The sequence below is a fragment of the Semicossyphus pulcher genome, unplaced genomic scaffold, assembly GCF_022749685.1.
Source record: "Semicossyphus pulcher isolate SPU_LCO1_2020_fin unplaced genomic scaffold, fSemPul1.0.p SCAF_9, whole genome shotgun sequence".
Lineage (NCBI taxonomy): Eukaryota > Metazoa > Chordata > Actinopteri > Labriformes > Labridae > Semicossyphus > Semicossyphus pulcher.
The window spans coordinates 9,056,756-9,079,578 of record NW_027211770.1 but is presented as its reverse complement, the minus strand read 5'-3'; the positions used below and the strand labels follow the sequence as shown (position 1 = coordinate 9,079,578).

The 22,823-nt window shown below is 43.0% G+C and overlaps 1 protein-coding gene across 3 annotated transcripts in view; it reads right to left on the bottom strand.

Moving 5' to 3' along the window:
* Window positions 1-2,739: 2,739 nt before the first annotated feature.
* The window catches only part of znf516 (zinc finger protein 516), a 53,972-nt gene continuing 33,888 nt past the window's right edge, over window positions 2,740-22,823 (bottom strand). For 2 of the 3 annotated variants that reach the window (XM_069655474.1, XM_069655473.1), the window contains exons 3-5: window positions 19,400-20,722; window positions 13,565-13,669; window positions 2,740-6,702 (exon numbers count right to left, since the gene is read on the bottom strand). In XM_069655474.1, the coding sequence (XP_069511575.1) occupies window positions 6,518-6,702; window positions 13,565-13,669; window positions 19,400-20,722 (1,613 nt within the window). In that variant the 3' untranslated portion in view covers window positions 2,740-6,517. Of the gene's footprint in view, window positions 6,703-10,358; window positions 10,430-13,564; window positions 13,670-19,399; window positions 20,723-22,823 lie in introns of all 3 variants that reach the window. The other variant, XM_069655475.1, reaches the window with a different exon arrangement.

Below are 22,823 nucleotides of genomic sequence, written 5' to 3'. Positions count from 1 at the left end.
TGACATAAAGAAGCGGAATAAAAAAGCACATTATACAGTGTGCTCCACCACCACACCTATCCATCAAATGTGAGTCAGCCTGACATTCTGCGTATTTTCCGCCTCAGTCAGTCATTCAGTCAGTCCGTCAGTCTGCTTCTCTCGCTGTGTGACAGAAAGAAGAGATGTCAGGGAACAGGTTTTCCAGGGAGCTCAGGGCCGTCACGTCTGCCTTCGCAGTGACTGATGAGGTTGGGAAGAGTGACGGGCAGCTGCAGTCTTTTCTCAGCCCGCGGGCCTGCCTGGCATTAACGTTATGTGCCATGTTCTCAGAGGGAACCTGTCATTCAGCCGTCGCTCAAACCGACAGACAGATGGTGCACGTAGACACCCAACATGAAAGAGACTGGCAAAGTAGCAACCAATCCCTAGGTGGTCCCTGGTAGTTGAAGGGTGAGGGTTTCTCATCACCGTTGCCTGGCAGCTCGACTTCAACCGCACGGCCACACATGGACATCAAGGTGCCAACGGGCGCGGGCCAACATCAAAGTCACTATCCATCAAACATGTCACATAGTATGAAAGGGAACAGCTTGCAGTACGGCTAAGGTCTGATCTCTTTTCACCCCGACTTCATGAATCATGACCGCTTTCACTTTCTTCTCGAGGTAATAGAGATCGTGTGCTGAGCCAAATAGAGCCATGAGGTTTTAGAAAATCGACACTGTTAGAATGAGCAGGCTGTATTCAAGAAGCAGCTTGGTTTCATCTTTAAAGTCACTGACAATTTGCAGTAAATTTGGCTTCGAGAGAGAATAAGTAACATTCAACAAGTTGTTTTTTCGGAGGGAAGTTGCAGATTTGACCACCTGAGTCTCTGTTGATGGTGGAAATGCTTCTCTAACATAATGTGACACTAAAACGCCACATAGGCATTGAATGTATGGGCCATTGAGGTCCAAAGGTCAGGACCTTGGTCTCCTTTCCTGAGATTAACCACACCAATATTATCAATTTGCTCATCTCATTACCATCAGTGCTTGTGGGTGAGTTAATGGGGAAGCGGACAAAAACTTAATCAGACACAGTGGGTTTTTTGATTCAGTCAATAACTTGAGAAAGCTGGACAGGCAGTTGAATCCATGCAAACTGTGAGACAGAGGACTAGAGAATTCTACTAGTAGACTGCTTGTAGTTCAATGCCTTCCAGTGTTCAGTAACGCTACTTTTAAAAGTAACTTGCTACGTTACTGCGTTACCTACTTACTACTACTACTACTTACTTTTGCGCTATCAATAATTAAAAATGACCACTTTGTGACTCGTTACACATTTCAGTTATATTGTCAGGACGGCGTGTAGCCTACTATTCGTCTACCTTTGAATGTCTACCGTCATTGCATAGCCTCGTTTATGGCCCATAATCTGTAACTCTGCAGCCTAACAACAGGGATGACGGAAGCAATATAACCTTAACAGCTCTTTTGTATGCTAACAATCTGACAGCGAACTGGGCAGAGGTATACAGTATTAGGCAAGGCTGCTTCAATGGCAACAATACAACACAGGCTCTTAGTCCTACCAGTGTTGCAGAGCTCTTATCCTCCAGACACCACTTACATTTCACCACGATGATTTTCTTGTGCCTTTTGCCCCAAGATTTGAAATAATCTGAATATTTCCACAAAGTAAACGCTGTCCTCTCTGCCATGGTACACAGCTACCTGCCAAGAAGGAGAGAAATCATCTGATAATGTCATCCCCAGTCATTATCAGACGAATTGGTCATGTTCAGGGTAAGGGTTAGGTTAGTGCTACATTAAACAGTGACCATCCATCTCGATGCCCGCTTCATTCTATCGGCGGCTGTGGCTCAGGGGTAGAGTCGGTCTTCTCTCAATCGGGAGGCTGTTGGTTCAATCCAGTCACATGTCGAAGCGTCCTTGGGCACTGAACCCCAAATTGCTCCTGGTGGCATAGCCATTGGGTATGAATGCATAGATCCTGATTGGAAATTGGCACTTAGGTCATTGCCATCAGTGTGTGAATATGACATGGTGGTCGGAAGACGAGAAAAGTGCTATTTAAGTACAGTCCATTTACCATTTATACGGTAGCTCATTCCTGCTGGGTGCTAATCTTTTGTTTGAACTCCCCTTCATGCAGCCATGGTCTATAAATCTGAACGTGGCATCTGTTTAGACTCTGTGAGGCATTTACAAGAAGCCAAGACATAGAGGGACAACATAAGCCCTACACATTAACGCCTCCTGTATTTCAAGATAAACATACGTAACCATAACACAACATCAGCGTAAAACACCAGAAGAGCTTTAACTATGGATTTGTTGCCCAAATTGTATTGTAATAACATTTTATTGTTATTTTACAGGGTTTTTTAATGACTCAAGCTGTGTTCAGGGAGGACATTTGGACATGGCAGACTGACCCTATTCAATATTTACCAGTACAGCTTGTGTTCTTGCTGCTGACAGTAAAATGTGATGACAGTGAGTGACCATAGTGAGAACAAGTTGTGTGAGAGACACAAAAGAAAACAAAATATGCTCAGTTTTTAATCCTGTCAATATTGAGAAACAGAGCACTGCGTGTCTCTTTGTAAGTTTCACACAGACAGTGTGACCAAAAAGGGAAAGAGAACATTTGCGAGCTGAATCTGTGAAGCTTTTTCATCTAAACTTGGAAGTGTTCAGTCGGAGGTAAATTTAAACAAACAAGCAAAACCAGATGAAAGCGTGCCAACAGGTGCCATTTTGTGTGTCTTTATTGTGGACATGACATTACATCTTTTTGAAATGATGTACAAAAGTGTAACAGAACTGAGAATGGCTCAGACGAGGTAGAGCTTTCACATCGGCTGGCTGGCATGAAAACTACACAGTATAAAAACAAAAACAACCCAGAAAAATCAAATTAAACAAACGCTCCTGTCTGCCTCGGTCCTCTCATCCTTTTTGAAGTGATAATAAATACAGATATCAACCAAATACATTTGGAATAATAATGTCTTCTAAGGTAAATTAATCATGAAGTTCAAAAGGAATAAAAAAAGAAAGAAAGCAATGCGGACACAAATAATACAACTTAAGAGGCGTGATAGAAACCCAACCAAAGAGAGAAGAACAACACCTGCCAGCCCCTGTGGGAGGGCAGCCGTGACTAGCTACTGAACAAACCCTACAGTTTAGCAAAGAGAGAGACTAAAAACACACTCTTACATCTTTATGAAAAAATAAGCACTGCTGCAACTAGCATTATCAAACTGTCCGTGAGCTAAAGCCGTCACAGAACAAATCATTTGTCATTAAAATCTATGGAATCATCCTAACAAAAAGCCTCTAAACCAAACAGGACATTGCGTTGAGTGTTAGCCGGCACCATTAAAAAGACATTCTCAAAGAAACCTTAGCTAGAAGTGGACCAAATGAGAACGGTTAAAGCAGTAACCTAATCTAAGTGCACTAGTAATGCCATTTGGTTTCTACCGCTGTATATAAGGGTTTGGTAAGAGTGGATTACAGATATACAGTTTATATTACATACACTCACTCCTGCTTCATAGTTTTTCTAAGTCACACTTCGGAGTACAAATTCATAACTGAGGAGTTAATCTTAAAGGGAATTCTGTACAACATTGGTATTAGTACTACACTACCTCGAAGGCTAGAGTATCCTTATTTCAAGTATTTCACTACCCACACCTTCATTGTACACGTCTGTGTATTATTAGGCATATTCAAGCACACAATATTGTATGCATTTAAAAGACCCACTGGCATAGCAACCATTTCATCATCTTGTAAAAACTACTGAGGTCTCAAAATAGACGGGAAGTACAGTACTCTGTATGCTCCGTAACCTTTGACCGGCTCCAATTCTGACGTACAAAAATGTCTCCACAGCTCGACTCTCGCTTTAAAGTCTGAGTTTTCCTCAACATGTCAAGGCATGGCTTTTTTCAATCATAAAGGCTGTTAAAAAGGGAAAACCAAGCCAAGGGTACAAAGAAAACATGTCCTCCTATAGCAAAGAACAGTCCCAGCTTCTTTAACTTCAAATAGGCTTTCATTGCAAAGGAGGTAGGCTAGTACACAAAGCATCTAGAGGGAGGCTGGAGTACACATAAGTTAGTCAACCTTGTATACAATGTGCACATACACACACATTAATGCACACTCTCACGCACACACCTGTGTTAAGGCTGTGTTAATAAAACAGGCTGCGGTGTGTTTATGCCTGAACTCTCTGGAAGCCTGACCTCTGACCTCTGGCTGCTCTCTCTCTCTCACTCTGACCTCCTCACTCTTCCTCCTAGCATGCAAATCTTCACATCACCATTCAAGAAATTAGGCTGATGTCATCTGGGAGTTTGGCTCCTTTGTATGCTTCAGTGTTGTGGTTACAAAATCGGCTCTGCATGTCTGTTTGTTTAATTTGTCACGTGAGTGCAGACATGCAGGGGTTGTGTTAGATAATAGGTCTGTTTAATAAACCCCACAGTTTTAAAGGAATAGTTTGGGGCCTTTCAATCACAAAATCACAAGCAGCGCCCAGTTAGTGACGCGTTTTCCATCACCCAGCAGTGGTTGGTCTGCCAGAGAGGGTAGGCGGAGCTAAGCGGCTGCTTTTCCAGTCTCTGCGAGTGTTGTGAGTAAACAGTAATCTACTATGGCTGAACAAACAAAGAAAAGATCGATGGCTACAGATACAACTTCAAAAATAAGTGAAAATCCAAAGAAAAAGAAACAAATTCGACGCTCAGATGAAGGCAAACAGTCTGAAAAGGAAAGCGACCGTCAGCCAGGAAAATCAAGAGTTACAACCGGAGCCAACCGTGGACGTCACACAGGCGACACTGTCTGGATATCTGGGAAGTGTGCTCCCGCAATTATCGCCATAGGTGCCGCCAAAGAGAACGAGATCTTCAAGATTACCACTTTAACAAAACTGTTAAAATCACTTCACCTTCAATATCTTGACTTTTCTACATACCATATCATTTTAATCTTTCTACAATGTTATTTTCTACTCGCTGTTAGCCCTAGCTTCTGTTACTGCCCTGTTAGCTTATTACTAGCCTAGCTTAACCCACTAGCTTGACATAAGGTATCCGCACAGATGTCAGGCTTTCTATCAGAGAGACTGGATTGGTTTTGGTACCAAAGATTTCATAACACAATAAGCTTGAGGAGACCAACAGGTCAAAATGTCAGCACTGCCCTGAAGCAATATGGAATATAACAATAAATTAACTGCTAGCAGTGCCATATTTTCTTAACATGCACAGAAATGAGAGATTAATCTGTGCGACGCTCAGGCAGACCTGCGTCTTCCTTGCTGTTCAGGAGTCGGTCTAATTCAAAGTCAGAAGGGTCGGTGTCGGAAACACTCCCTAATATGAAGGAGTTATGGAGGAAAACTGCCTCCCCTCAGTCCCTTCCTCTTAAATGGACAATAATTGAATGACCATAAAAATGGTACGCTCATTTATATTGGCTATTAAAAACGCACACTCTTTTTAATGAGCACTAAAGCAGACACCCCCATTAGCGTTCTCTCTCTCCCTCCTTGTAATCCTAGCTCTCTCTTTCGCTCCTCTCCCTCTAATCATGAGCTTCACAGCCTCAGAGTGGTCACTGCACTCCTAACATTACACTGTGGAGTGGAGGGAAGTGAGTTTAACACACACACACACACACACACACACACACACACACACACACACACACATGCACGCACACAGATGCAAGTCTTCATTTTCCTGAGTTAGAACCCAGAGGAAACAAACTCGCAGTGTGTCTGTTGACTGTTGGTGAATGCAGAGCATCTTCTCTCTCTGATGATCGGCGTCCTGAGGAATGCACAAACTTTTATACAGTAAAGATTCAAAAAGGGGGGAAGATGGGGCAACTACAGCAGCCATGCATTAACACAGTCCTCGATTAAAATGCTAGCGGTTGCATTCAAGCTCATTTACTTTTCATTACAATTTTTTTTCTTCTCAAAAGCTGCACAATGTACCTTCCCTTTTTGGGACCTCCAAACTGCAGCAAGTACTACTACTCGAATTATGGGGCCTTTTATATTCACAAATCCTTTAAGGTGATGTAAACTACACACAATCTGCTTTTTCACCAACCTTCATTTTAAACAAGACCAAGAGGGAGCAAAAGATCAATGGCAAGTCCATCCTTCCTGCTGAGGAGACATTTAATATTTCACTCAATTTCTTCTTCGTGGAGAAAAAAGTGTCCCACCTATGTGCACACCTGACACCTGAAGTTCTATCTGAAAAGTAGATAAGACGCCCAACATTTTGATTTGCTTTAACTAGCGTCTTATTTTGGAAAACAAAACCTAAGAGGGCCTTCATTGTAAGAAAAATCCTCCAAGTTAAGGGACGATTGGTGGAGAGGGAAGGCTTCAGTCCTCCTTCAAGTCCTCTGATTTTTTCATTACATTTTCTGGGTTGTGTGATTCCCTGACTAGTCTGGTCCAAAGTCCAGATCCTGCTCTCTCAGATGTTTGGTGGGTGTTTGGCATCCAGCGCTCCTTGCTCCTCCTGGCTCAGTAACAAGCTCCTCGCGTCTGGGTACTGGCTGTTGTCAAAAGGCATATGGTGGACGCTCTGGACGTGCGTCTTTAGGTTCCCTTTCTGAGAGGCTCGGTATGGGCAGAGCTGGCAGCAGAATGGCCTCTCCCCTGAGGAACACACACACATTAAAGGTCAAAGGTCAGGTGGAGGCCAGAGAGAACATCAAACATAGGGACTTTTTAGAGGGGATTTAACAAGACAGGACGATGTAGAACACGGAGGAGGACTTGCTGGAGTAGGAACAAAAAACGGAGGAGAAACAAGCAAACAGACGAACATAAACAAAGACTCATGATGGCACTCGTTATGCAGGTCGAGGACAGCATTCACGTTTAATTTCTTGCACCGTATTTCACTAAAGAACTTCTCTATCCTGACCCAGATGGACTACCTTTGCTTTCCTGCCATCTGGAGAAGAGCGCCACACATCCCCTGTCTGAACAGTCCTACTTTCACCTCCATCTATTTCTCTCAATCACCCCATGCCCCCACACACACACTCAAACACACTGCACACACACCCTATACGCTCTCTTCTAATTAGACTGACCTACAATGGCACCGACACCTCTGCACAAATATGAAAAAAATAATAAAATAATAAGCAACACACACCTGAACAAAACAAATGAGATTGCCATTTAATTGCACCTAATTATCATTTTGATAAATGGAAGAGTATCAAAGCGGGAAAACAAATGACTCCCCGTGCCCCTCCCGCACCCTTCTCCCTGAAGAAGAAACAAGGAAATATAGCTGTTATCATACATCATCAGAAACACAACGGAGAGAAAGAAAGAAAGGAGGAGAGAGAGAGAGAGATAAAAACAAAAAAGGTATAATTAATCACACAAAAATCTAAAAAAAAAAAAAAACAGCTGGAGAGACGGCGAGGTGGAGACGTGAGAGGAAAGCTAGAACCTCCACGACATCGTCCTGCGAGGAAACATCGCTGACGGAACCGGTGCACTACATTATACTAAAGGTTATCGTCACCGTAAAGCAGCGTCAACACTACATCTAATTGGACCCCTCTGCCTGCGCCTGCTCCCATCATTCATAGCGTGCGGTAAATCTGAGTCCATGTGGGTGCGTGAGCGTGTGATGTGTGTGATTAATTAAGATGGAGGCGCAGCGTGTAGAAACCAGCTCTCTCCGAATGTCAAAGCAGAACAGATTTACTTGTGTGTTTCCTCAGTGTCTCATGTTTGCCTCGGTGATCGTCTCTATGACGACTGAACTCTGACATTCATTTGAATGGTTAAGGTTTGTTACATGTTTGTGCTAAAACCCATTTACACTGTCCAACACTTTCTTTCTTGTTAACCTGCCTGTTTTTCTAATTGAATTAATCGTTATATAAATCTATATCTATCTATTAAATGTAAAAAATGCCCACACTGTTTCCTAAACCACATGCTGATGTCATCCTCATCATTTTATTTAGTCTGACCAACAGTCTGAATTACAGTAAAGGCAGTTAACTCCCACATTTTAGATGCTTTAACCAGTGAATGGTGTTGTCTTTTTAAGTAGTTAATGGATTGTTAAATAATTGTTTAATCTGTAGTTTCTGTCTCCTCTTAAAGGAGCAATTCGCCCCTGGAAAAAGCCGCTGTGATTCAAAGCTGGTGTTCTCTGTAATCGATAGAAACAATAATATTTGAAATTGGCGCCATAGCTGTGGAGAAAGTTGTACAAACAGCTCATGGTTTCACCCGTTCTACATTCCTACAACACCCAGCATGCATTGCGCCCCTCCCTCTGAAAGGAACGGCCCAACGAGAGACGCTGGAGTGAAATACTACCGTTTCGCTGCAGGCAATGTCTCAGAGCGGTACAGAATCCAAAATATGACAAGAATATACCGGTGGATCTTCTAAGAAATCTTCAGGTCTGCAGTCTACATTTCAAACCTGACGATTTTGAAAGAGACATGACATCGGAGGCGGGTGGCCTAGATTGAGGAAGTGTAGTTTAGCGAGCTCCCTGGCCTCCGCAACAATACGTAGTCTGGCGGAGGTTTTCCAGGGCCCATTGGAGAAGCGGAGGCACCAAAGGCACAGAGCCAACTTGCTTTTTTTCCCAAACCATAATGGCATTAGCTCCATAATGGCATAGCGTGATAGGACTGAGGTTGAAAATTGGTGAACTGGCCCTTCATGTCCCTCTATTTGTGTCCGCGCTATGATCTGTTCACACTGGATATACTGGAAATTGTATGTATTTGTTGGTAAAGTCTGAGTTCTTTAAGATGGGGTGTTCGGTGTATTTAACCATGCACCCTGAATGAAGATATTTCAAGCTGAAACACATTGCTGCATTTGACTGTCATTTCAAAATTCAAAATTCAAACCACAAACACACTCAGGCTAGCCACGTGTCTGTTTGCAGCTGAAAGTGGAAATGTCTTATTTTTCTACTGTGATGAGGTGCAGTGATGCAGTAAGAGAATGACAACCAACACTAGGGCTGAACAATTCATCGAAGTCGCGATATGGCCTGCTGCAAATTTCAAATGCAATATTTGTTACATTTTAATGGTGATATTGTGCTGCAGAGATGTTTACACAACATACACGGATGTAAGTATCCCATGTCTTCATTTGGTACAGATCCCCACAAAAATCACACCATACTCTACCATATTTTATTATGTTTTCCAATGAAAATGAGAATAGTGATGTAAAAATTACCGTTCCCTGTAATATCGCATATCATACTGAAATTGCAATTTAAAGCTCCTGTGAGGAACTTAAGTGGTGGTTTTTAAGAAAAAATCTCATCCTGCTTTCTTTACCAGTCATATGTATCACTCACATATCACTCTAAATTTTTGCCCTGGAAAATGTCAACAAAGGCAACGTGCAGTTAATCACTTCCTGTGACAACTACACCCTGCTAGCAGTTTCAGGCATTAAAAATATCTATGTAGAAATAATCAGTCCTTTCGCTGATGGTCTGGTTTGCTGTTGTAGCTCATATAGAGACATCAGAATTAATTTCAGTCTGTTTCATAACCAGCAAAAAACTCCTCACAGGAGCTTTAAGTCAAAATAATCGCAATTAGATATTTTTTGTAAAATCGTTCAGCCAACCAATGCTGAAACAAATGTGATGATAAACTGACACTGACACTTTGAGTGCACTCTACTTATCTTTCAAACTACCTGTATGCAGCTGCTCTTAAGCTGTACGTTTCATATAAGCCAGACACAGAAAACACCATAATCACATCCATCAGCCTGGCTGTTTAATCATTAAATTAATTTAGCAAGACAGAAGGAAATCTGACTTTAAAATATCAACTGTGTTAGATGATAAATTAACAACCAAAGAAGAAAAACTACAGTGTGTGCTTCTGACTTCATCCCAAGGTATTGTGGGAAATTTACAAATGTAAAGAGCTTTATTTAAATTGATGTTAAAAGAACCATTAATGCTTGAAGTGTCACTAAAACAAGAAAAATGGTTTTAAATCAAGACTGAAGCGTTTCAATCAGCCAGCTGTGATTTGTACACTGGATACACACGGTGTGATCCAGCAGCATGTGAGACTGCCAGGTGTTAATGCAGGTGCAGAGGGTGCCACATGTGACTGTTACACATGAAGAAAAAATCAAAACACTGACAAACGGATGGGGGTGCGGGACTGACACAGACACACACACACATGCGGAGGTGAGACGACGATAATAATAAGACAAAGAAAAACATGCGGAAGCGATGAGGGAGCCCAGTGGTTAGCCATCGTGCCACATACTTGTTTGGGAGCTTCAGAAGCGGTGGTGTGAGCGTCAGTACCTCTGTGGAGTCCGTTAAAATCAAACCCAACTGTGGGGGGAGAAGGAGGACGGGGGAGGGGGAGGAGGAAGAGGAGGAGGAGGAAGGGGAGGAGGGCATTCGGTTAAAAGCGCTACCAGATCCACACAAGCATTTTTTTTTATTCCACCAGCACCCGCACACACAGCAGCGTTTGCCACCAGCACCCTTGCTAATAGAGGGGAGCTGGCAGTGATGATGATGCTGATGATGGTGGTGATGATGGTGATGGAACCTGGTGGAGGAGAGTCAGTGATTTAATATGACGCATGTTAATAGAGGCCTCGGGGTGGCTGGCCTTTTCTGCGTGTGCACGTCCATGCTGAAGACAACCGCTGGTGACAACATTAATTACAGCCTCTGCGAGTGTTTACAGACCCTATGCATGAGCGTGTGTGTGTGAGTGTTATTGCTGTGTGTGTGTGTGTGTGTGTGTGTGTGTGTGTGTGTTTACAATACGGCTCGGGGGAAGCTGAGCTCTGCATCACTTACCATTTGGCCTCTGTCACTTAGAATCACTGGCCGTGCCACATATCATTCACACTCTCTATAAAGAAGCTACTTATCACACTGTCTACTGTGATCACTGCCCGCACGGGTGATGGACATGACAGGACAGGAGAGGAGAGGGGAGAGGAGAAAGGAAGGGAGAAACAAAGAGGGAGGAAGGTAGGTAAATAGGAGAGGAGATGAGAGGGGAAAAGATGAGAGGATAGAGGACAAACGAGAAAGGGAAAGAGGTAGAGGAGAAGAGGAAAGGTAAGATGAGAGGAAAGAGAAAGAGGTAAGGAGTGCAGAGGAGGAGATGGAAAAGTAAGGAAAGAGAAAAGAGAAGAGGAGCGGAGAGATAACAAAAGGAAAGGAGAACATTTAAAATATGAGGAAAAAAGGAGGAGAAAAGATAAAAGAGGAAAGGAAGGAAAGAATTGAGAAGAGAAAATACATAACACAAGAATGGAAAGGAAAGGAAAGGGGATCAGTTAAGCTAAATAAATGAAAGGAAACAAAGGAGGAAGACGAGGGAATAAAGAAACAAGGGAAACAAGAGGAGGAAGGAACTAGACAGGACAGGAAATAGGAAGGGCTAAAATGGTAGGACACAGGAGAGGAAACATAAGCGGAAGAAGAGAAAAGAAAGAGGGGGATGGGGAAGAGGGGAGGAGACAGGAAGTGCTGAAGTAGGAGGAAAGAAGGAAGAGGATAGTAGAAGAGAAAGGTGAGATTGGAGGAAAGGGTAAAGGAGGTAATGGAGGTAGGTAGGAGAAAAGGAAAGGAAATAAAAAGAGGTGACATGGAAGTAGAGGAGTCGAATGGAAAGACCACCGAGGAAAAGTAAAGGAAAAGCAGCAAGTAAAGGGAAAGGTAGGACGTCTAAATCAAGCTGTTTAGTGATGGCATCAGGACGCATGCAAATGGCTTGCTGAGGTTGGCGTGGACAAATGCTGCTCCGCCTCATTAGAATGCACAATTCCATCTCTCTAATTGACATGTGATTAATAATGTATACAATTTGTCACAGGTCAGTATCCGGAGCAAATCATGTTTCAGTTTAAAAAATAGAGACAGCTGCCCAGCCCAGGGCGGGGACGACTCACAGACCGGCTGTCACACTCAGCTGAACAAAAAAGATCTGTTTTGATTTATCTCAGAGAGTCGGACGATGAAATATTGTCCAGAATGTGAATCCCCATGCATATATTCTCTATATCTCATGCAAGTGTTTCTGGGTGAATAAATAGCTGCGAGGGTGATGATGTGTGTGTGCGCAGGTGGCAGAGGAATGAGTGACTGTTGAAGGAGTGGCCTAAAAAGTTGGAACATTTAATAATACATGAATAACAAGTAGCTAATAAGGTTGTTCTTTTAAGTTTTTTACACACGGTTTGATAAATTGTCTTGGCCACTTCCTCATAGCTGAGGTTGTTTGTCTACGTCTGTAACTGATGCTCTTCATTGGTCTGTTTGGGCTCCTAGAGACACAGGCCTCATTTATTAGCATCAAAAAAAGATATCTAACATTTATTAATTTCCTTCATACTTCATGATTTCTACAGGTTTTAATAGCGTTGCTTCCAAACTTGATTTTGAATGTATAACATGTTTCAAATGTTGTAACGTGACCTGTGCTTGACCCCAAACCGAACTGACATCGCTCTGCAGGATGTCAGACCAACTGTTCTTTGGCTGTGAATGAAATGCACACTAAAAAAGAAATATGCATATTATACTTACATAGCCCATTAAATATTGCCTTATTTGGTGTAATACAAAAGCTTGAAGCTCATTTTTGTATCTTGTCACCTGATTTAAAAGTGAAAGCTCAGTTTAAGGTCATTGGAAGGATAACCTGTTTTTTTACTAATATCAGAAGAAAATGATATAATATTTAAAGTGCTAATCTTGAAGATCTCAGTTTCGCTTTTTTTTGCGCCACCTATGGTGATGAACGGTAATTGCAGGAGCACACTTCCCAGATATCCAGACAGTGTCGCATGTGTGACGTCCACGGTTGGCTCCGGTTGTAACTGTTGATTTTCCTCGCTGACGGTCGCTTTCCTTTTTAGACTGTTTGCTTCAACATAGCGTCAAATTTGTTTCTTTTTCTTTGGATTTTCACTTATTTTTGAAGTTGTATCTGTAGTCATCGATCTGTTCTTTGTTTGTTCAGTCATAGTAGATTACTGTTTACTCGTAACACTTGCAGAGACCAGAAAAGCAGCCGCTTAGCTCCGCCTACCCTCTCTGGCAGAACAACCACTTTCGGGTGATGGAAAACGCGTCATTAAAGTCGCTAACGACAGCCAGTCTGTAATACTGCAAATGCAAAGACTTTGCGATTGATAGTGCCTTAACAGACATTTTTTTAAATGAAAATCTTCGAGATTATCACTTTAAAGGGAAAAGGGTCAATTTACCAAATCATGCTTTGTGATCATACAGCAGTATATGTTCTGGGATCCAAACAATAAGGACGTAAAGACTTAAGAGTTAAAGGCTGACAACACTGAGAGACTGTTTAAAGACTGTAATTGTGGTCGGCCTTATTAAAACGTTTTTTAATTATGTGTTTCTATTATGAGTAAGTGTACGTATGCAATCTGTGTTCCTTTGAGAGTGTTTGTGTGTCAGTCTTATGGCTGTATTTACCTGTATGGGATCTCATATGAGTGCGCAGGTGGCTCGGCTGACTGAAACTCTTCCCGCACTCATGGCAGAAATACTGCCCCTGCCGCATGAGAGACCTCAGCATCCCTGATCACACACACACACACACACACACACACACACACACACACACACACACAGGGACAGAGAGAAACACACAATTACACAAAGTACTAAAGAACAAAAAAATCAGAAAGCAGGTCAGTGTATTTAACTTTGCATATATTGCAAATACTTTTTCTTTCTTGCTACAGTACATTTATTTTTATATCAGTGGATTGTGTTGTGCCAAATTTGATCTTCGTCAGGGCAAACTGTTGATCTTTGAACATCGCTAAGCCCTTGAAGAAAGTTGAACATAAATAATAATCACTTTTTGGCACAGGTTTCCAAATGTATAAAAAGACAATCCACTCTCAAATCTTTAAAAGAAGTTACATGTTCACTTACAAAGGCCAATGTGTCCTTATATCACATATGCTTTCCCATGTGAGATTTCACATGTGACTTTTTCTGAGACGAGTGGTGGAAAAGGTGAACATCAGCATCAGTTTATTCAGAGTCAGAAGACATTTTCATGTTTGCAGAGATTGAATGAAGACGTAAAGGTCAGTAATGGGCAGAGAGTGAGTGGGTGTACATAAGCGCAGAGGCCGGCTGGAGCCGTGGAGGTAGGTAGCGTCAGTAGTGGACTCGCGCAGGCATCATTAGTATGTCTAATGTGTCATTATGAGCGGCTAGCTCCAGGGGCTGGACTGCAGCTGTCACACAGCATCATCTCAGAGGCTGACAGCCAGACACACACAGCACACACACACACCGCATAAATTACAGGCAATTAAAACGCCCCGGCTGTGATGTGCCCGCTCCGCTGCCCGTGTGTCACATGTCAGGTGTGTGCTTCTGCATGTGTGTGTGTTTCAAGAGTTATATATATGTGTGTTTGGTCCAAAGGGAGGAAAGTGAGGCTAGGGCGCACACTCTTTATGTTTACACACACACGTACACACAAGCACACAACGACACGAAACTCTACATGCATAAGTCGGCCTCACATGTTAATGGCCGTCCATGGGAAAAAGAAACTTGTTGAATTTTGACATCAGAACTTTGTTAACAGTGGTGGTGAAAAGATTAAACCATTGAGGCCCTATCATTATCAAAAATAAACTTTGTTCAATATTTGAATTACTTGATGAAAGTAGTTTTCCTGGGAAGAACTTGTTGAATGTAAAATTCATGATACTTACATAATTTGAAAACCTTCCTTAAACTCACTGGACAATACATTTTGTCCTTCTTGAGCAAATGCTAAAACACATATCCTAACAAAAGCTTAATTGAGTCACTTACTACCACTCTTTTTTTATTTATTTTTTTTACAAAACTGATAAAAGAGCCAGGCCGATACATCAGCCTATATCAGCTTATTGTAGATATATGAGTACCTATACCTTTTTTGCTTAGTGGGAAAGGCTACAATCGGCATTCAGACCCGGGTCATCATCGCCTCGCCTCCTATCGGCATTGATGGGGACACAAAACCCGTTTCGACGCACTAATCTCTGTCCCCTTTCCGTTTTGTGACGTCAGACGGTAACACAGCCGAAAAGAGACCAAAACTCCTCTGGAAATGGGAAAAGAGACAATCGGCATCTATACGCGGGTCTTCCCGGGTCTGAAAAACCTGCATCAACGTGCTAATTCCGTTGGGAAAAGGGTATAAGTTTTGAGGTTATCTAGAAAGCGTGGGGCACTGGTTTAGCTCAGCAGTTAAATCGCGCATCCCATACACAGAGGCCACAGCCCTCGATGTGGCGGCCCCAGCTTTGACTCCCACCCTCGGCCCCTTGCTCGTGTCATCTCCACTCTCTCTTCCCCTGTTTCCAACACTATCCACCATCCTCTGTCTCTATCAATAAAGGCATTTAATTAAAAAAAAAAAGTTACATGTATTTGTCCATCAAAGAGCACTAAGAACTGTACAATGTCCCACTCAGTAAATATCCTGGTCACAATAAAAGCAATGAAAGTTCAGATAAAAGGGAACCTTAACATGATTGTTTATACATTTGTTGTTGTTTGAATTTGTACATAAAATAAAATACTTTTTAAAAACTCTCCAATATCGGCCTCAAAAATCCATTATGGGTCAGGGTAAAGTTTATATTGCTGCATGGGTTTAGTTTAGGATCAATTTAAAAACAACAACCCGGCGAAACCAGGCAATTTCTAACTCAACACACTTAATGAGAGTTCTGAAACTATAATGAGGCGGTATAAGAAAAATGCCACCAGGAAATTAATTGTTAAGGGACACGAAGCCCAACTGTGTTTGGTAAAGAGGACTGAATGCATGCTGAGTGGCTTAAAGAGCAGCTTTTCAACACAAAGAAGCCTGATGCTACAATATGAGGAACAACTCAAGGGCTGTATTCAAGTTTGATGACTTAGAAAACAATTTTATAAGAACCTGTCATGTAATCATCATGTTTTTTTTCTCATGTGCATGTAAATATAGAAGAGGAAGAGGGATTTAAAGATGGTTGGACCCATTTGATGACTTTGTGACTTCTACACACAAACACACACACACATGCACTCAGGCTGTGACCCTTCTTGCTGACAGATAACAGGCCTGAGGGTTTTGGGGGTGCTGTTGGTAAGGGCGACGCTTACTGCACAAACCCCAAGCAGAGACATCAAACCCCCCAAGCACTGCGGCTGGTATATACCTGGGCAGTGCCCAACAGTTGTGTGTATGTTTGTGGCACGTAGGGAGGAAGGGGGGGGGCAGGACAAGGAGGACGGGGAGGCGAAGGAGGTGACAGAGAGTGTCTCTGGCAGCCCGACTGCTGGCCTCTGGATACTCTACTTGTACTCTGGGCAGCCAGCCCTTCTCACTGATGCACTAATGAAAGACAAGACAGAGCTGGACGGAAAAACACAAGCAGACACACACACACTCGTACCGTTATTACAGAGAGAAACGGGAGAAAGACTCAGTTGCTCAAAAAAGGTCACTTTATAGCATGTGACTCAAAGGGCTAAGGCGGATGGTGACGATATGCGCCTGGACGGGTGACAGCGATGTCATGCGTCCGCTCTGGGGCTGTTGTCTCTGACCTCTGGCTCCGCACAGCCCCACTTGACCTTAGAGACACAACTGAAAATGGGCAAATAATGTGGATGTTCAGTAATGACCATTTCCACAGCAGCTGGTGGGGTAATTATTCTGTCTCATCTTTCTCGTTGCCTCACATGTTCCCTCTCTCTCTCTCTCTCGCTCGCTCTCTCTGTTTTGCCTCCCTCCATCCGCATCTGTGCGAGTCTCTCGTCAGGCAGAGCCGTGACCTAAACAGTTTGTGACAGCTTTCTGGGAGAGTGGAGCAGCAGACCAGGCATGCCTCGCAGACCTGAGAGAAGCAAAGGTTCTCTCACGTCTTTCAAAGTACAAAAAAAAAAAATTACACACACACACACACACACTTTTGCATCTAAAAACCCGAGCACATATGGACACACATGCACAGACGCACACGCTGCCCCAGATACAGCTCTTTTTTTTGTCTCATAAACATGCGAGCACACATTTAATGGATCTAAGCTTCATTATTCAAAACCTTGTCAGAGTCGAGCAGCCTGTGTGTCTGTCAATCTCCTTCTGCCAGATGGTGAGTTAGTGTGAGAGACAGAGACAGAGTGTGTTAAAGGGGGTAAGTTTGAATCAATGATTGAATATGGTTCTTATGTTAAGTGTGGATCTACGTGACTTTGGGCGTCTTTTTCTCTCAGGTTGAGCTCATTCTTCTCCGACCAGCTCAGTTACAGGAAAACGTCTCTTCAACTCTTGACATTTGGCATTTTCTCCAAAGCTTAGATCCTCTGGGCATGTTGTATGTGAGCTGATGAGGAGCAAAGAGAGTCTCTTCCACTTGGTAATATTACTGGTGTTTAGTCTCAAGAACAGTCTTAAGACCACTTTTATAGGTTTTGGCCTTGTCTCAGACAAACGCATTTTTACATGGTGTTGTCCCTCACTTTGGTGACAGAGTTAGACATGTGCCAGCAGAGAGTGAAGAACAAGAAATGCACATCCAAGTTAACATATTGATATGCTGCTTTATCTGGCCATAAGTACAGAGCATGTTACTCTGAGAGTGCTAATTTGAGTTTGAATCTACAGTTGCAGGTTGAATAAATACAGCTCTGGAAAAAAAGAGACCACTACAAAATTTCTAGGCTTGTTCTATTTATAGATTCTACATAGAAATGTAGAATCTGTAGGCAGGGACGTAGATTTTGGGGACAGCAAGTGTTCGTTTGTTGTACGCTTGTAGTCCGAGTAATATTGACTAATCACGTATCAGCAGGCTGCGGCGTATGCAGGAAAAACAGACCGTGTGGAGAGAAAAAGCAGGCGGAACGTACGTAATGCACCGTGATGACATCCCGGCTCCCATCAGCGTGATCTGACGATTTAGCTTCTTATTAATGTCTTTAAACGTACAAATTTACATCTGCATGCTAACAGCTAACAATCTGTTCTAGATCTAAATTTTAACTGATAAAAAAATGAGAAATGATCGATACGACCTCCGTTCAACAAACGAGCATTTTAAAAGCAGCTCTCTTCTCCTCTTGAGGACAGATCTGACAAAGCTTCATTTTGACCTTTTACTAATCTGCATCATGGTGTTGAAATTTCGGCAAAGGCAAGACACGTTAATTAAAGTACATCACAAGAAAAATGGTTTATTTTGCTGAAAAAAAATTCAGCATGGGGAAAAGGAAGTTTTGACTGGAAGTCGTTTATCACTAACCGCTGGCTACACACCCGGCATGTTCAGCGTTGTCCCCAAAGGCTACATCGTCATCAGACTATAGCTGATGGGATCTGAGATTTTTTTATTGTATAACGTAATTGTACATTATTGAACATAATTGTAACTTTTCTCCCTACTTCCAAATACAATATTCTCAATGAGGTCTTTTATTTGCAGAAAATGACGACTGGTTAAGATAAAAAGATGCCAGAAGAGATGTATTTCAGGCCTTGAGTAATGCAAAGAAAAAAAGTTAATGTTTATGTTTAAACAACAGAATACTAATGTTTTAAGTTAGGAAGAGCTCAGATATCAATATTTGGTGGAATAATCTGGTTTTTAATCACAGCTTTCATGCATCTTAACATGCTCTCCACCAGTTTGTCACAGTGCTGTTGGGCGACGTTAGGCCACTCTTTGTTCGATGGCTTGTGACCATCTATCTTCCTCTTGATCACCTGCAGGAGGTTTTCAGCGGGGTTCACATCTGGATTGGACTGACCATGACATTTAGAGAGTGATGCTGATTTAAGGAACATTTGGAGTGGTGTCTTAATTTTTTCCGGAGCTGTAGATGATTTTATCGAGACATCCCTTGTGCTTGTGTGTTTGTCATGAGTTCCTTTCTCTCTCATCGATCAAGCTCTCAATCTTTCCCGTCCCTACTAGTAGAAGTTTAATCACCTTAAATATGATTGTTATTTTAGTGTTATCGTAGGAAAATTGAGTGTGGAAAATAAAAAAAGTTGAAAGTTGATTAAAGATAATTTAATTGATTTTTGCTTGTATTTGTTTGTATTTCTTGCTCATTGAAAATAATAGAAAAATGTCTAACGTATTGACCTGGTCTTGGCCTCCACTTACCTGGCCTGACTTGGTCTTGTTTAAAATCTCTCAAAGTTTTAGTCTTGTCTCTTGTCTGGTCGGTACTACAAATCTAAACATCACAAATGTCAGTCAGTCAGAAAAATGAACAAAAACTGCTCCTTACCAGTGGGATCCAGCAGAGCGTTGGCTGCACCCCAGCGGTGGTACAGAGCCGCCAGCTCATGGGGGCTGTAGTTTTTGAGGAAGCTGAGGACGTCAGCTGGCATCTCTGGTGTCTCTGCAATCTGCTCCTGCTTCACATCTCCACGAACATCTGAAGGCAAAGAGGAAGAAGAGGAGGAGGAGGAAGAGCTCTGCAGAGTGCCTCCATGTGCCTGGGAGGCTCCGTAGTTGAGTCCTGCTGTGGAGCTGTGGGTGATGGTGCTGGGCCTCGTAGCGTTAGCTCGGCCCTGGCTGTGGTGGGAATTGGGAAGCGGCTGATGAGGGGAACCCCTGGCTCGGCTGTACTCTGCGAGGCCGTGTTTGCTGGTCAGCATGAAGCCCAGGCCCTCTTGAGGCATCATGTAGCGGTCAGAGATCCGGGATGCGGTAGCAGAGCTGGGGCTCGGGGCTGAGGAACGTGAGAGGCCTCCGGTGCTCTTCTCCAAGGAGCTGGAGGAAGACGATGAGCCTCCCCGAGGGTATATATCCACTTTGGGCCTGAAGCGTGGCTGATGACTCTGGTCCTCCGTGTGTCTGACGCTGCTGGAGCTGCTTCCTTGCCGGACCGGGGCTCTCCCAGCTTGGGTGCCTGAGGAGGATGAGGAGCCCCTGGAATTGGAGGAGGAGGGGGTAGCGGAGGACGATGATGGCGTGGCTGCTTGAGTAGTTGGCTTGCTCTTCTTTAGAACTTCACTGGAGTAGGTTGGGGGCCGGGTGCGTTGGATGCGCATCACTGGAGGCAGAGGTGGACACTCCTTTCCCTCCAGGACTGGAGGAGGACCAGTGCGTCTCTTGGAGGATAATGAGTTGTCCCTGGAGCCCTTGGAGCTGTTTTTCAGGGCCCATTTAGGAGCGAGATTGGAGCTACTGCTGTTGATGCGGTGAGCTACAGTCTGGTGCATCCAGAGCACCTCAGGGTAGCGGGTGGAGTGGGAGCAGAAGGAGCACTTGTGGCTTGGGAGACTCTTCCTGTCAAGGTTCAAGGAGGCTATGCCCCTGCAGCCCTCGGCCCTCACACATAGATCCACAGGGGTTAAGTTCGGATCAAGTGGGGAGGATCGTGCTGAACGGTGAGCAGCAGGGGAGGCTGAGTTGTTCAACCCCTGAAGAAGAGCTTTCTTCAGCTTGGGATAGCTGCTGGGGGTGCCTCTGTCTGAGCTGGAGCTGGGGCTGGGAATGGGGCTATCTTCAGGGGCAGCCGGGTGTTTGACACGAGCATGAGTGGGATAGGTCTGCAGCTCTGTCGGGACAAAGTCAGAAAGGCTGCGGATGTAAGGCTTCTCATCTGTAGGGAAAAGGAAGGAGAATATAAGGTCAATGACTGCACAGGAAACCATTTAGATCAGTTCTCAGACTTTTTGGGGCCAGGGACCCCTTACAGGAGAGAACATTTTCCAAGGAGCATATGCTTACAACCATTGGAACTATTCATATTTTAAAACTTATCAACCTAAATACTTCAGACCTGTTTCATAGTGATAAACAGAAAAAACATTTGAATCATGGTAATACCACTTACATACTTTAAAACAGAGCGTAATTTTATTCAAATTGCTTGTGAACTCAGCCTGACAGCATTTATACTTTTCAAGTAATTGATCTTAAAAGCTTTCAGAAAATTAACTGCAGCAAGACAGCGACAGGAACAGTTCAATGAGACCTGAGTGATTCATGACAGACTGACGTGATGTGTCACAATCATATCTGTTTCTATTGGTCCAAAGCTTACGTGGGCGGGAGTAATGGACACAAAATGCTTGTTTCATTGGTGCAAATGGTCCTCATCTGTAGACATGCGGTCTTTAATGATACAGCACACTATTTATCATCATTATTTAGCGGACACCCAGGGGTCCTAGAACCCCACTTTGAGACCCACTGATCTAGATTATACTTTCATGTAATTCCTGCTGTAAGTCAGATTCACATTGTTCCATCATGATGTAGTTTTGGTGAACAGCCACCAGGCTGCAGTGCTGACCAGTTTTCCCATAACTCCCCTTTCCTCACTTACACACTGACCCTGTGAGAGATAATACGCATCATGTTGAATTTAGTTTATCATGTTAAAATTGTGTCTTGCAGGTGTTATTCAACTCTATGGTAATTGTTGGGATGTGTTGCGGTTCACATTAACAGTTACACCATAATATTAACATTACAGTAGAGTTGAATAAACACTTTCAGGAACAAAGAAAATAGGATGTTATGCAGTGTATAAAGCTGGTTATCTGTTGTAAGGTTTGGTACAGGAAATACATCATACTGCACACGTGTTGTTGAGTAAATATTGTTCATTCCTGAAGTTCTTTAGATTCTCCACAAGGTGGCGTTTGTCACCTCTCCTTTTGAGCAAGTCAAATTCAGAGAAAACTTCAAATCTCCCTAAGGTATTTCAGAAGAAAGAATATTACTTGAAAGAGGATAATGACAGTAGAAGTAGTAGCATTCAGAGTGGTTATAAATGGCAGATTGATGCATGGAAATCACAAGTATAAAAAAGATGTTTGGATATGAAACCATAAATTTAGACAAAGGCCAGATCATTGTGCATTATATCATTTTGAAAACACCTAAGTCTCTGATGATCCCACAGATCAGTTTCCACTCCCCCTCCTCTTGCTCACAATAACACCAGCTACCTGCCATCTGTTTTTCATTTGGCTTCCTGTTGGCAGCACCGGCCAACATACACAGCTCAGACTCTGCCAAGGTGAAGCCCCGGGGCTGGGCAGTTCAGAAGGGAAGGTTTGTGGGCTAATGTGTCCTGTTTGTCAGGCTGATAGTGGTCTTTCATTAATCCATGAATTGAAGTAAGTAATTCTTGAACATGATTGTCAGTAGATTTACAGATTCTTATCGCCTGTAGTATAAGTCGAATGCTGAATCAGGCTTGCACTTGTTAGTCTGCATATTCACACATTTAATCAACACAGTGAGTAACATGAGTGAGTTAAAGATTAAAGCAGTTAAGGCTATGTATGCCCTCGTGCTGACGGCCCGTCATCACATTTACTGTCGCCTTGTAGCAGGGTGAAGTAAACAACATACGGTATGTATCCTGGAAACAAACACTGAATAATCTAACCTATCCATAAAGCCATGTCACTGTAAGCTACGCTACGAAAGCAACCTCAATTTCACACTTGCACAGAGCTGTTCAAAGAATGCACAGATGTCAGCTCTCACCAGGAGTGAAACTGAACAGAGAAATACACAGTGTAGATGTGCGTAGAGTGGGGCTTCAAAAACCACGGCTGTGTGACTATGGTTTTATTCCTTACTGTGCTTGCACAATATTAACCACCGATGAAAACAGCTAATTATAACTTATCTGTCTAAATCCTATCATGTTGGTTTGTGCATGTACAGTCATTTCTGATTTT